At 38.6% G+C, this 13,202-nt stretch overlaps 1 protein-coding gene across 1 annotated transcript in view; it reads right to left on the reverse strand.

The window, feature by feature from the left end:
• Window positions 1-908: 908 nt before the first annotated feature.
• LOC120239371 (mitogen-activated protein kinase kinase kinase 5-like) overlaps window positions 909-13,202 on the reverse strand; it is a gene marked incomplete at its 3' end in the record, with an annotated part of 94,421 nt that continues 82,127 nt past the window's right edge. The window contains exons 5-9 of the mRNA XM_039243579.1: window positions 12,126-12,149; window positions 5,972-6,165; window positions 5,076-5,244; window positions 3,800-3,906; window positions 909-1,079 (exon numbers count right to left, since the gene is read on the reverse strand). Coding sequence (XP_039099510.1) covers window positions 909-1,079; window positions 3,800-3,906; window positions 5,076-5,244; window positions 5,972-6,165; window positions 12,126-12,149 — 665 coding nt within the window. The remainder of the gene's footprint in view (window positions 1,080-3,799; window positions 3,907-5,075; window positions 5,245-5,971; window positions 6,166-12,125; window positions 12,150-13,202) is intronic.

Raw genomic sequence — 13,202 nt, forward strand, 5'->3', positions numbered from 1 at the left:
AATTCTGATGCACTCTCATTTCCCAATCTTTTCTTTTTATGATTAATGGTGTTTTCAAGCCTCATTTAAGAAATTCTTTCCTATCCCAATGTCATAAATACAGCTTGTATATTTTATTCTAAAAGTATTTAAAAACAGTTTGGCCTTTAATTTACTTGGATTTCATTTCTTGTGCATGACTTAAAGTATAAATCTAATTTTCTTTTACTTTTACAAGCCGATGAACAAATTTTCCCAGTACCATTCTCAAAGAGTCCACCCCTTCTACTCTGGTTCATGAAGATTGCTGTCATAAATCTAGACTCATACATATCTCAGCCTGTTCCAGGATCTCTCTTCGGTTTCAGTGTTTGTCTATGCCTATACTCATACTGCAATATCTTAATTATTACGTCTTTATAGTAGGTCTTGTTATCTGGTAGAGCAAGTCTTTCCACTTTGTTCTCCAATATTGCTTTCCCTAGTCTTGGCCCTTTGTTTTTTCAAATAAATTTTAGAATCAATTTGCCAAGTTCCATGAGAGCCCTGCTTGGGAGAATTGACGTCTTTAAAATATCAACTCTTCTCACCCACAAATTTTGTAAATTTTTCATCCATTCTAGTGTTCTTTCATGTCTTTCTAGAAACTTTTATAAACTTTCCACAAAATATATGCTTATTATTATACTGCATATTAAGATATCTTCATAAAACTTTATTTTCTCAAATTATCCTCCCATCCAGTTTACCCCAATTTATTCTTCCAGATTAAATGAATTTCATCAGAAGTCTTCACTGAAGCTATAAATTCTAAGATTTACTTTATAATATACAATCTAAAGGACAATAATAATTCAATGCCCTCATTTGTAAACCACTTTTTTCATGTCATGGATTTATCAAGTAATTATCTTATCGTATCTACTTACCAAGAAGCTCCATGGTCTCTACTTTCAGTGTCCAGGAAATTCGAGTCCAAAAACATATCCTTGTAGATGCGACCAACTAGGCAATACATATCTGAAGCAACCTGCCCTTCACTTTGCACCAGGGGAATCATAATGTCAAGAGCTCTTACTCTATCTCCAGGGAGATTTCTCCTAAGGTAGGGAAATAAAACATCACTGTTTCAATACAGATTATAGGAGCAATGCAGGGTAATTATCTTTTTAAAATTCTATTTGATATGTTGGTTCACAATGAGATTTTGAGAGTCACTTGTAAACCTCTGTCCTAAGTCTCTTTTGTCTTTTTCATCCTATTGCATGTCTACTGGGTCTAACAAGGATCACTTCTGTGCTGCTTTCCTGATTGTGGTGATGGATTTGCACTTACTTATCTAGAGTCCTTCTAATTTCATGGTCCATAGGTTCATGATCCACAGGTTCAAGGGCATGGAGTGATGAGGAATGGTCTGTGGCCTTAAATGGGGCAGTCAAGTAATCCAAACACAGCCCAAACCCTGACTCTAGGTTTCAATGGCTTTTGCTCCAAAACACTATGCAAACTCAATTCACAGACAACACCAACAAACTGACTTTAACCCAAGAGTTGCCCAATGTCTTTGTGCCACTAGTTGATCATCTAAGAAAGAAGTTTATGTAGCTTATTTCAAAATAGCAAGTATATGGAGATTTTGGCTTAGGTCATGATATCACAGTTCATGAGATCAAGTCCTGCGTTGGGCTCTGTGCTGACAGTGAGACGCCTGCTTGGGATTCCTCTCTCCTCTCTCTCTCTACCCCTCCCCTACTTGTGCATGTGCGTACTCTCTCCCTCTCTCTCTCTCTCAAAATAAATAAATAAACATTAAAAAAATAAAATAGCAAGTATGTATAGACTATTCTCAAAACCAGATAAAAATCTTCTTAAAAATTATTCTTGGACCTTGAAAACATGCTAAGTAAAAGGAGCCAGTTATATAAAATCTTACATATAATATAATTTGATTTATATAAAATGTCCAGAATAGGCAAATCTGGAGACTAAAAGTACATTAGTGATTGCCTAGGTCCAGAAGATTTTGGGGGGGAAAGGGAGAGTGATTGCTAACAGGCAGGGGGTGTTCTTTTTGGGGTGATGAAAAAGCCACAAAACTTATTGTGCTGATGGTCATACAATTCTGTTACTATATTAAAAATGACTGAATTGTACACCTTAAATAGGTCAACTATATGATATATGAATTATATTTCAATAAAGCTGCTATAAAAAGTTATTGCTATTCTCCACTATGACTTTAAATAGACCTGTCTATGAAATTACTTTTTTTACTTTGTCCTAAATACCTTGAGCTTATAATAACACTTCATAAAAATATGCTTATCAATTCATTATATTGTATTATAGAAAAGGCAAAGATAAAACACAGATGAAGAAAAATATAAGAGGTTCTTATGGACATTCATTTTTTATTTCAAAATAGAACATATTCCATTCCATCTTTCAGAAAAGGTTTATCTGAGAGCCAGCTGGAGCTGGTAATCTCTGGAGGCCTTACTCACTTGGTCAAATCCAAAGAAACTGATGTTTATAAATGGGGAAATGAAATCTACTTTGATTCCACATTTATTGATAAAGTCAGCAAGTTCTACAGTTTGGGTGGATAAAGAAAGAAAGGAACAATCTCTGGTTGAATAGCATGCTGACACTGTTCTTTGTAGACAGAGGCAGGAGAACCCTGGGATGAGGAACACAGACATCACCATCAGCAGATCTAGGTTTGAGCCTCAGGTTTATGACTTGTTAACTATGGGCCTTGAAGAAAAGTTATCCAACTTTTCCCAACTTCAGTTTCCTCATCTATAAAATAATCAAGACTTGAGGTGCCTGGGTGGCTCAGTCAGTTAAGCGTCTGATTTTGGCTCAGGTCATGATCTCACGGTCCGTGGGTTCAAGCCCCACATCGGTCTCTATGCTGACAGCTCAGAGCCTGGAGTCTGTTTCAGATTCTGTGTCTCCCTCTTTCTCTCTGACCCTCCTCTCTTGTGCTCTGTCTCTCTCTCTCTAAAAAATAAATTAAAAATAAAATAATAAAAATAAAATAATCAAGCCTTAAGTGACACATGGGAAGTGCCCTGGAGATACAACATCCCTCCTTTTTCTTTTTTTCATTCTCTTCAGCTGTGGAAACCACATATATATTCAACTTGCCATCATGGAAGAGTACAGCACAACTAACGAGGTTGGACAGTTCAGTGCTTTGGGCTTCTCTGCAGCCAGAGCATGGATGGCCTCCCTGGTGACTGTAGAAAGTGGCACTGAGGTGTGTGCCATGATCCGGACAGAAGGCACAGAGGCAGGACTAGATGTAGGGGTGTTCACGCTGGTCTTAGCAGACTCACGGATACGTGCCCTAAAATGTGGCCAATGGAGTTTTGATAAAAACTGTGTTCAGAGCAGTGGAAATGAAAATATTCTTTGGTTAGGAATATGTTCACCTAGACATAACTACTCTTACCTTATTTAGTAAATTTTTAACTGAAAACTACTTGGTGGTGAGGATATCTGCCCAAGAATAACATCATGTTCATGCAATTGAAAAAAATTCTAAACAAGTACAAATAGCAAATACAAACTCTGACAGAGAAGAGAAAGAATTTTAAGAATTTAAGTTGACAAATTGTGAGGGCCTTTTCTTTTTACTGAAAACATTAAGTGTATATGCCTCTAATATTTCATATGGTTGAAGTAGAAATATTAATATTACATTCTAATAGGGAGTGGCTGCAATGCTATGGTGAAAACATACCCTAGAAAGAATATGCGGGTTATAAAACAATGTGTTAGCACACTGTGGACAGCAAGGTTTTTTTCTTACCTATTCAGTGCAAATGCATAATGAAACTTCACATGATGATGGGAAGCCAAATCAAAGGTTGGCAGCTTTTCTAACGTCTCTACCAGCTGCACAATAGAATCATAGTCCTTTCAAACAAGAGGAGAGTAACACAGAATTAAACCATTAGGAAAAAGTTCTGACAACGAAATGCTTTCTGATAATCAGATACGTGAATCTGAGAAGGGTTTTAAAAAGAGAACTCAAATCCCTGGAAGACTTTGAGGAATCTAGAACCAAAAAGAAACCTTTTTTTTTCTGCTTAAATAATAAATTTGATTATATAGATAAAAACATTAAAATACAGAGTTACCACATCTGACCCCTCTCCCCCAAATAATAAGCCATCTAGCATGATAATACTATTCTAACTATGGATAACTTACTTCTCCGTGGAGCCAGATTCCAGGTATACAGTGTCTCATCAGTTACTTTCAAAGAAATAATTTTTTTTAAGAAATATTTTCGAAACATCCAGGACATGGAGCAACTGACTGAGCTTCTGTCATATGTAACAAGATGATAACGTGTTAAGCTACCCTAGTCTTGGGACCCTAAGTACTACACCTCTACATGTATGTAAATTTCTGTTGTCTTCATAAAGCTTTACTTGGGCCTGAAAGGCTGGGAATAAGAAACCAGAAGTCACTTACATTTTACACTAAAAATCTAACAGCAAATCCCCAACTCAGAGAGGATTCTATTTACCATATTTAAAAAAATGTAAGACAGATCAATAAAACCATATGGTATGTTGGTGTGTTTTCCATGATATATTTAAAAAATTATTTTCATAATCAATCAGTTGTATATGTCTTGCTTCTAGCTAGTCAGATCTAGCACTATTAGTTTTAAACCACACAATTTTAAGGAGTAAGAGATATGTCAAGTAAGCCCCCCACATTTCTGCTATTCGCCAAAACAAACTTTTCATATACTGACTGATGAGTGTGTCTGAGGCTCACAAAATAGAATCGACTATCCACAGATTAAGTATGCATGCAAATTTTTTTTTGTTCTTCTGGCAGAAAAAGACCTTTACCATACAAACACCTCATTACACATTCAAGGATAGTTAACTCATAGGAGTCTTTTTTCATTTATTATAGATTTTTAGGATGGAAAGCTTAGCAAAGTCAATAAACGATCACATGTAGTGACATGAATAACCTCTTAGCTCACTGAAATTTGATGTTAACTCTCCCTTTTTCCTCCAACATGCTACATGATGAAGATTTTACATTAAGCATCTCCTCACCTGGATATCTCTGTAGGAAAGTAACAGGTTTATGACAATATCTGCCGTTAAGACTTCAATATTATCTACTCGCTGCCGAATTCTTGCCAATTCAGCTGCCAATTCTTTACCAGTGTATAAATTACGAGCTTTCCTGATGTCACTGAGTATAGATTCCCGGAAATACTGGCTGGTGGGAAAACACACATTTCAAAGAGTTAATATACTAGAAAGGATTCCAATTAAAAGCAATGATTGTATAAGGAAATGAAATTTGCAGCATTAGTAGCTTTCAGTTCACAAGGTACAGAGAATGAACACCTCAGAGATCGCGCATTATTAAGAAATTTGGGAGTCCTTTTTTTAGCACGCTGCTTTGCTTCAGAAAGAACTAGGCAAAGATACTGCATCTTACTGAATTTTCCAACAAACCGCCACGTACCACGTGAGATGCCAAAACCTTTTCATTGTACTGTTGTGAATACGAATTGTTCCAAATAAATCAGGTGCGCCTAAGATTTGAATACATCTTTTACTTTCTGACTCAGCATCATCATTTATTTACATAAGTGATCGTGCTTAACTAAAATATAAAACTGCTGCCAGCAACTTTGGCAGAGTTCTTACTCCTATACTAAAAGGGCCCGGGACATTTATTCTGATACTGTTTCTGTACTTACTTTGAATATATTTTTTATCTCTACCATTATTAAATAGTTAGCAGTCTTTTTTTTGTTCTCCTTTCTGGTCTCAGGTTGTTCTGTGAATAAAGTGAACTATGTGGCATCTATTTTTATCTACTTAGAGGATATCATACTTTTATATTCCTGGTTCTTGGCTTGTGCCACCTCTACGAAACCTCTGATAAGGTGCATAGCACTCTGTGATCATCACCGAGAGGCATTATTCCACTTTACCTGGAACTGGCTTGTGCCACCTTCAGAAGTTGAATGAAACGGTCCACAAGAGGTAAGCAAATGGGTCCAAGAAGCAGCTCGAAGTTCGGTTGCATGAGCTCTGTCAACCCCTTCATGAAGCTGCTGTCACAGCAGTAGACTTTGTTATGTGGAGTTATCATGTACGGAACGAATGTGTAGTTCCCAGTGCACATCTGTGGAAAGAGGAAGGGCCCGGAGGTGGTGAGCCAACCTGGAGACCCCACACTCATGAAACCCCAAGTCCTACTGCAGTGACTCATTTTCAACAGTAATCCTGAAAGTGAAGTAAATAGAAAAACCTCATTTCTTATTTATGACCTATGAAAAGGGAAATTCCCTCCAATTTCTTTAATTGCTTACTTTAAATAATTAGGGCTTACAGATGATGCAAAAAAAAAAAAAAAACAACTCATAAAAAACACAGTGGGGCACAGCTTCCATCAATTAATTAAATATTTATTCACCATTTCTCACAGCTAAGCCACTGTGATATATTCTGCAGGAAAAACAGAGTCGTTTAAAACACAGCCTTCAGCCTCTGTGGAACTTAAAATTTGATCACAGAGACGTAGTCTAAATACATGACAAGAATAAGAGCTAATGTTAAGGGCTGTCCATCTGACAGGCGAGGCTGTGAGTGATGTCAGAACAACCAGTCTACTCTGTCATGGTCACGGCTCCATTAGCCACCTCTGTTACTAAAACTAGAGACCCAGAAGTTTTCCTTGTTACTTCCATTTCCCTCCCCACCCAGATCCTAACAAAGTCCAGTCTACTTTCCCTCCAGTATAGATCTCATATTTGTCCATTTCCCTCCATCTTCTCTGCCCGCATGGCAGACCATGCCACCAACATACGTGGCCTGAGCCACATCCCTGGCCTTTAATTGGTCTCCCTGCTTCTACTCTCGCCCTCCAATCTATTGTCTACCCAGCCATCAAAGTGATCTTTCAATAACCTATATCAGATCACTTCCCTCACTGCGTAAGGACCCCTCTCTCGCTGCTGGGATGAGGATAAGACATGTCCCCGTGGCCTACAACGGCCTGGCCATCCAAATCCTGCTTCTCTCTCTGGCCTCAGCCCCTGCCTCTCTCCACTTACTCATCCCCACTTTCTATTGATTCCCAGTGATGCCAAGTGAGGGAACACTGCTGCAAACAAAAGTAGAGCTGGGAAGAAGGAAGAGGAAATAGGACTGGACATCCCTCAGTAAGGAAGTCTGACCAGATCTTAGAGCTCAGGGAAGGGAGTGGATGCAAAGCTAAGGGTTTTAAACTGTATGTGCTGGGCAGTGGGAATCACGGACAGATTCAGAGCAGGAAAGAAAACATAATCACAGTCTTAAATGGGGCTACCTAAAAAGAGTGGTACCATTAACAAAAACAGTAAAAAAGCAGAACCAGACTGAATTATTTATGAATATATTACAGTCAGGGGCACTTGTTATAGATCAGGTAATAAATCACAAAGAGAACCTGACTTCCAGGTAATATAGAGAGGAATTTCAAGAGGTTGATATCTGATTTGGGGTGGGAAGGGTGAAATGTTCACTATTAGGAAGGCTGTGACTTAAGGGGAGCTGAGCCCCTAAAGTGAGAATGTCCAGAAGATAGTAGGAAATACATGATTAGAATGTCAAAAGCGTTTCCAACAAAAGTACAGACCTGGGAAGTATTTGGTGTGGTTGAATCTAAGGAAACGCAAGAGACCTCTAAGAGAAAAGCCACAGAGAGAGAAAGAGAGAGAGAGAGAAATAAAGGCAGAGGGCTGAGAAGTAGAATGAGTTATGTGGGAAACCCCATCACTGTTCTGGGGAGCACAGAGATCCCAGACTGCAAGATCCTAGCCATTTCAGCATTACAGGCAACAACACATCTCTTACCCTTACAACTAAACATACAAGAGCAAACATTGACTCACCACTTGCACGTGCCAAGGGATAAATGGTCACACGCTCCCCACAACCCACAGAAGAAGGTGCTATCATTTCTGTTTTACAGGAGGATTCAGATTAGGCTAATGGAGGTCATGCAGCTGGTCTGTGATGTGTTTGGGACTCCAGCCTACGCCATAATCGTTAGAGGGCTCGGCATCCTCCTGAATGGCCTCTACCTGCTGACACACCAACACTTTGCCTCAGGTCACTTTCATGGACCCCTGCATGAGCCAAGCTATAGCCTCACAGCAAACAGACGAGAAGTGACAACTGCTCTTATGGCCAGACTGAATTATTTATGAACATATTCTATGAGGCACTTGTATATCTGGGAGTGGAGCTGAAACAGGACCTGACTTTCACTTAAAGTATGAAAAGAACTTCCAGAGGTTGGGATTTGATTTTTACGTCAAGTACATTAAATTATTCCTTTCTTAAGTTCTCCTTCATGGAACAATAATTTGGAAGACTAGTCAGGAAGAGGAAAATTAAACATATCCTGTTTCTAAAATGTTTCCAAGGGGCACCTGGGTGGCTCAGTTGGTTAAGTGTCCAACTTCGGCTCAGATCATGATCTCACAGTTCATGGGTTCAAGCCCTGTGTCGGCCTCTATGCTGACAGCTCAGATCCTGGAGGCTGTTCTGGAGTCGGTGTCTCCCTTTCTCTCTCTGCTCCTCTCCCTGCTCATGCTCTGTCTCTCTCTGTCTCAAAAAAACTAAAACATTGGAAATATTTTCTGTTTCCAAATGCTTATAGTATATCCCCCAATGTAATCCTTTTCACCGGATTCACTGCCTAAGCAGAAAAGAAAGGCAAGTATACCAAGAGGTTGTTTCCTAAGGTTTCTAGAGTTTTAACTGTGAGTGGGTTATAAAGGAGCAATAGAATCAAATGTACCTGTTTTAGATAAGTACTATAACTCAAAATTTAAAAAGAAAATGCTCTGAATCTTCCAAGTCAAAAATTAGAATCAATGAAAAGCCAATAAGCCAGAAAAACATTATTAGTGTTTCAAAATATTTTTCTGCTGCTGCTGGACCAAGTTCTGTATCCTCAGAAGCCTTAATACCACGTGTATTTGTGTATAAGACGTGAAATAGGATACAGAACAATTGAAATACTGGACACTGGGGAATAATGCGTCTGTGTAAAACTAATCCCGGGAAAAGATGACTCTCAGACGTCTGAGTATGTATCAGCACTGGAGGGGTAAAGAAAGTAAAATGAGAGTCTTGCACACAGCAGAGAAAAGTGTATTCCTGCGACTGTCTTCTTCAAATCCTGTGGAATAAGGCTTCAGAATCCTTGTTGAAAATAACCAGCATGCCAAGGTTTTTCTAAGTTCCTGGCCTCACTGCACGTTTTGGAGTCTCTTCCCTGTTTCTAAGGCAATAAGTACATATTTTTTTCAATTCCCCATTGTTGGTGTCCAAACAAAGTGGAGGTTGATAAGCTGCAGGAGGCACATGGATACTACCAGCCCTGAACTAAGAGACAGCACCAGTGAGCCTGCAGGGGTGGCAGGGGTGCGGGGGGAGCCAGTATGAAGTTTGGTGGTGACACTGTGTTTCTTTAAAAGATACCACCATGGGGCGCCTGGGTGGCTTAGTTGGTTAAGCATCCGACTTTCGCTTAGGTCATGATCTCGCAGTTCGTGGGTTCGAGCCCCGCGTCGGGCTCTGTGCTGAATGCCAGCTCAGAGCCTGGAGCCTGATTCAGTCTGTGACTCCCACTCTCTCTGACCCTCCCCTGCTCACGCTGTCTCTCTCTCTCTCTCTCTCTCTCTCTCTCTCTCCTAGAAATAAATAAAACATTAAAAAATTTAAAAAAAAAAAAGATACCACCTGCTGAGAAAAGCACTTTTTTTTTCAAAATAATGAAAACTAATAATATGGGAATATTTATTTCCTGGGTTGGCTCACTTATAACTTAGAAATATTATTGTTGCAATTTCTGTTTATGGGATTGCTATTGTACCCAGAGTTTGAAATAACTGATAAATCCAAAGCAAATTAAAAAAGAAAACACTATGTGATCAAGAACAAACACACCTCAGGCATAACAACTGCCTCTTATTAATAAGGTACCAATTCTAAAATACTTAAAGCTGCTTCTTGAAAAAGAAAGACCACATTTCCTTGCATTTCAAAGCACTGAGGCGTGTTCCTAAAATGACCACAGCTATCTATCTCTCTGGCTCGTGCCTGTGTTTGGGGCTATAAAAATCTGCAGTTCAAAATCTAGTCTTATTCTATTATCATCACTTAAAAAAAAACACACTGACTCTGTTTCTCAATTTTAAAATCTACATAAAGGTGAACATAAGCATTCAAACATATTGAAATATATGCTCAAAACACTCAACTTTGATAAGGATGCCCAGCAGCTGAAATCCAGCAGCTAACTCAGGGGAACAGGTGACCAGTTCATAATGTACAATATTCCAGTCACCTTGTAACCTGGCTTCTCCACATGTGTGACTCATCAGTGGGCATGGTTAGCAATTTCCTACCATTTAGGTCTCAGGTAAATGCTACCTCCCCAGAAAGACCTTCTGGGACCACTTGATGCATGGCCACGCACTCTTCAGCACATTGTCTTGCATTTAATTTTCTTTCCTTTTTTAAAGAATTTTTAAGCTGATTTATTTTATTTTGAGAGAGACAGAGATAGCATGAGTTGGGGAGGGACAGAGAGAGAGGAAGAGAGAGAATCCCAAGCAGGCTCCACACTGCCAGCAAAGCCCAATGCGGGGCTTGAACCCATGAAGCCATAAGATTATGACCTGAGACAAAACCAAAAGTTGGACGCTTAGCCGGCTGAGCCACCCAGGCGCACCTCCTTGCGTAAATCTTCTAATTTGTGTCTCTGCTTATTTGTTTCCAGCTAGACTCTGGCACCTGTCATTTGCTGTGTCATGGAGCAGTTATGAATCTGCTTGCTTCCACTTTCAGTCTCCACAGTGAATCCCTGTGGCATCCAGCCCAAAGCCTGGCACACAATACATGATCAATATTTGTTTAACAAAACTGCAATGCTAAATAGATGCCTGAAGCAATAATTGCTCATTTCCCATCAAGATGTGAAGACTAAAAGTGCATAATGAAAACATTTTGTGGCACTGAGTCTCTGACTTGGTGCAATCTTAACACTAAGTTTTAAACTTTCTGATCGAAGGACAAACTACCAACTGTACTCTTAATCTTACTATCTTAAATCAAACCATGTGCAGATCTTTATGTAGGGTGCTATTTCCAATCTAAGTTGTAGAGATACGTTCTTTAAGGTTTTTAAATGCTGGCTAATTTTCCAAATGAAAAATACAACCACTAGCATAACAAGGCTGATTCCTTTATATATGATATTATATCACTTTTCTTCATGCATTTTTAAAATTTGAAATTTACTTTTATCAGTTTTTAACTCTTGTTTACTACTGCATGGAAAGTACGAATTCTGTAGTGTAGCCTCAAAGACAGACTAGACTCAGGAACTGAAGCCAATCTGTATAGATAAACAGATAATACATAGACATGTATCTATGCATGTATGTGTATATATGTGTATTATCTGTACTTATAATTTGTGCCATATAATTTATACATAGATATAGATATCTATATGTGTGTACATACAAACATACGTACATATACATACACATATATGCACATGTGTGCATATGCTACAAAACTGGATATACTATGGAAACATTTTTTATTCCAAAATATAACTATATATGCTAAAAGAAAACAGGCATTGGGGCGCCTGGGTGGTTCAGTTGGTTAGGCCTCTGGCTCTTGATCTCAGCTCAGGCCATGATTTTCACAGTTCGTGGGATTGAGCCCTGCGTCAGGCTCTGTGCTGACAAAGTAGAGCTTGCTTGGGATTCTCTCTTTTCCTCTCTCTCTGCCCGTTCCCTGCTCTTGTGTGTATGTGCTCTCTCTCTCAAATAAATAAACATAAACAAAACAAAAACAAACAGGCATCAGTGTCATCTCCCACTATTTATAAATTTTCACTGTAAGGAGATATTTAGATAAAATAACCATATTTATATTGATACATCAGCAACTCCAAAGAAGAAAAACAGAGATAGAAATTAATAATTTGTGGAGATTAAAAAAAACCAATCCATTCTGTTGATGGAACAGAAATGATAAAAAATTTCTGGAAGAGTTAGGGAAAATACTCACAGTATTCTTCTGGCAAATGATTTCCTAAAAAATAAGAAAAGACAAAAAAAAAGAAGTTAATACAAAGTTAATTTGATAATTCAATTAACTATTTGATGTGGGAAAATCTGCATTAATAATTTTATTAGCAATTACAAATTCCAGGAAGTATAGCATACATTCGTTCCTGTGTCTGAAAAATGTATAATCTGATGGAAATGAGGAAACAGTACAAACATTGTAAAATCCAAAAACTGAATAAAAATCATTCTTGCAAAGTATGTATGAATTATCAGCCACAATCTTTCTGGGAAAAGGTTAGAAGGAATTCACTTTCCCTACATACAACCTCATTTACACCCCAGGAGGGGACCATGCAGATGCTGGCTCCTGGGAAATCAAGGGTATTGGCCACTCATCAGAGTGGATAAACCCACACATACATAAGGACACTGGACAATAAAAAGTCACAGATACAACTTACACACTGTTCAATAAAAAGTGGGTTGTGAGAAATACACTGCAGGTAGTGTCTGTCTTCTAGGTTGTGAGGAGTGAGATCATGCAAATAATGTAGCTAGACTGTGTCAGGGGCATAGAAAGCTCTTGACAATGCAAGCTCTCATTATCATTATTTCTAGTTGTTTAAATGATTAGACACATGGAAGAGATAATCTGGAAAAGTCTATGGCATAAAGGCTTCACTGAGGTTGGGGAATCATGATTTAGAAAGAAAAATGGGACAGAATTTTGGAAACGATGGCATGTATGTTGTCATGGAAACAGGAAATGTGAGGCTTTTGCGGAGCCTCAAGGGTGGGTCCATCTGGCTAAGGAGAAGAGCTAGATCTGGTGAGGTAAGGGAGGAGCAGAGGAAGAGTTCAAGTCCCAGCTGACCAGCTATCCTTCTTCATCCCAGGATCAACGTGGGGGAAAAGGAGAGCTGACAAGGGTTTTGACTTAAAGCAGCAGGTAAGATTTTTGAACGTTTAAGGATAACAGATGAGTAAATAAAAACCTATAGAGGAAGGAATTGTACTGGGTAATTTTGAGAGCCATAAAGATGTGTATATAAAATACTAAATGAGGCCCTTCAAT

The sequence above is a fragment of the Hyaena hyaena genome, unplaced genomic scaffold, assembly GCF_003009895.1.
Source record: "Hyaena hyaena isolate Hyena2069 unplaced genomic scaffold, ASM300989v1 scaffold_229, whole genome shotgun sequence".
Taxonomy (NCBI): domain Eukaryota; kingdom Metazoa; phylum Chordata; class Mammalia; order Carnivora; family Hyaenidae; genus Hyaena; species Hyaena hyaena.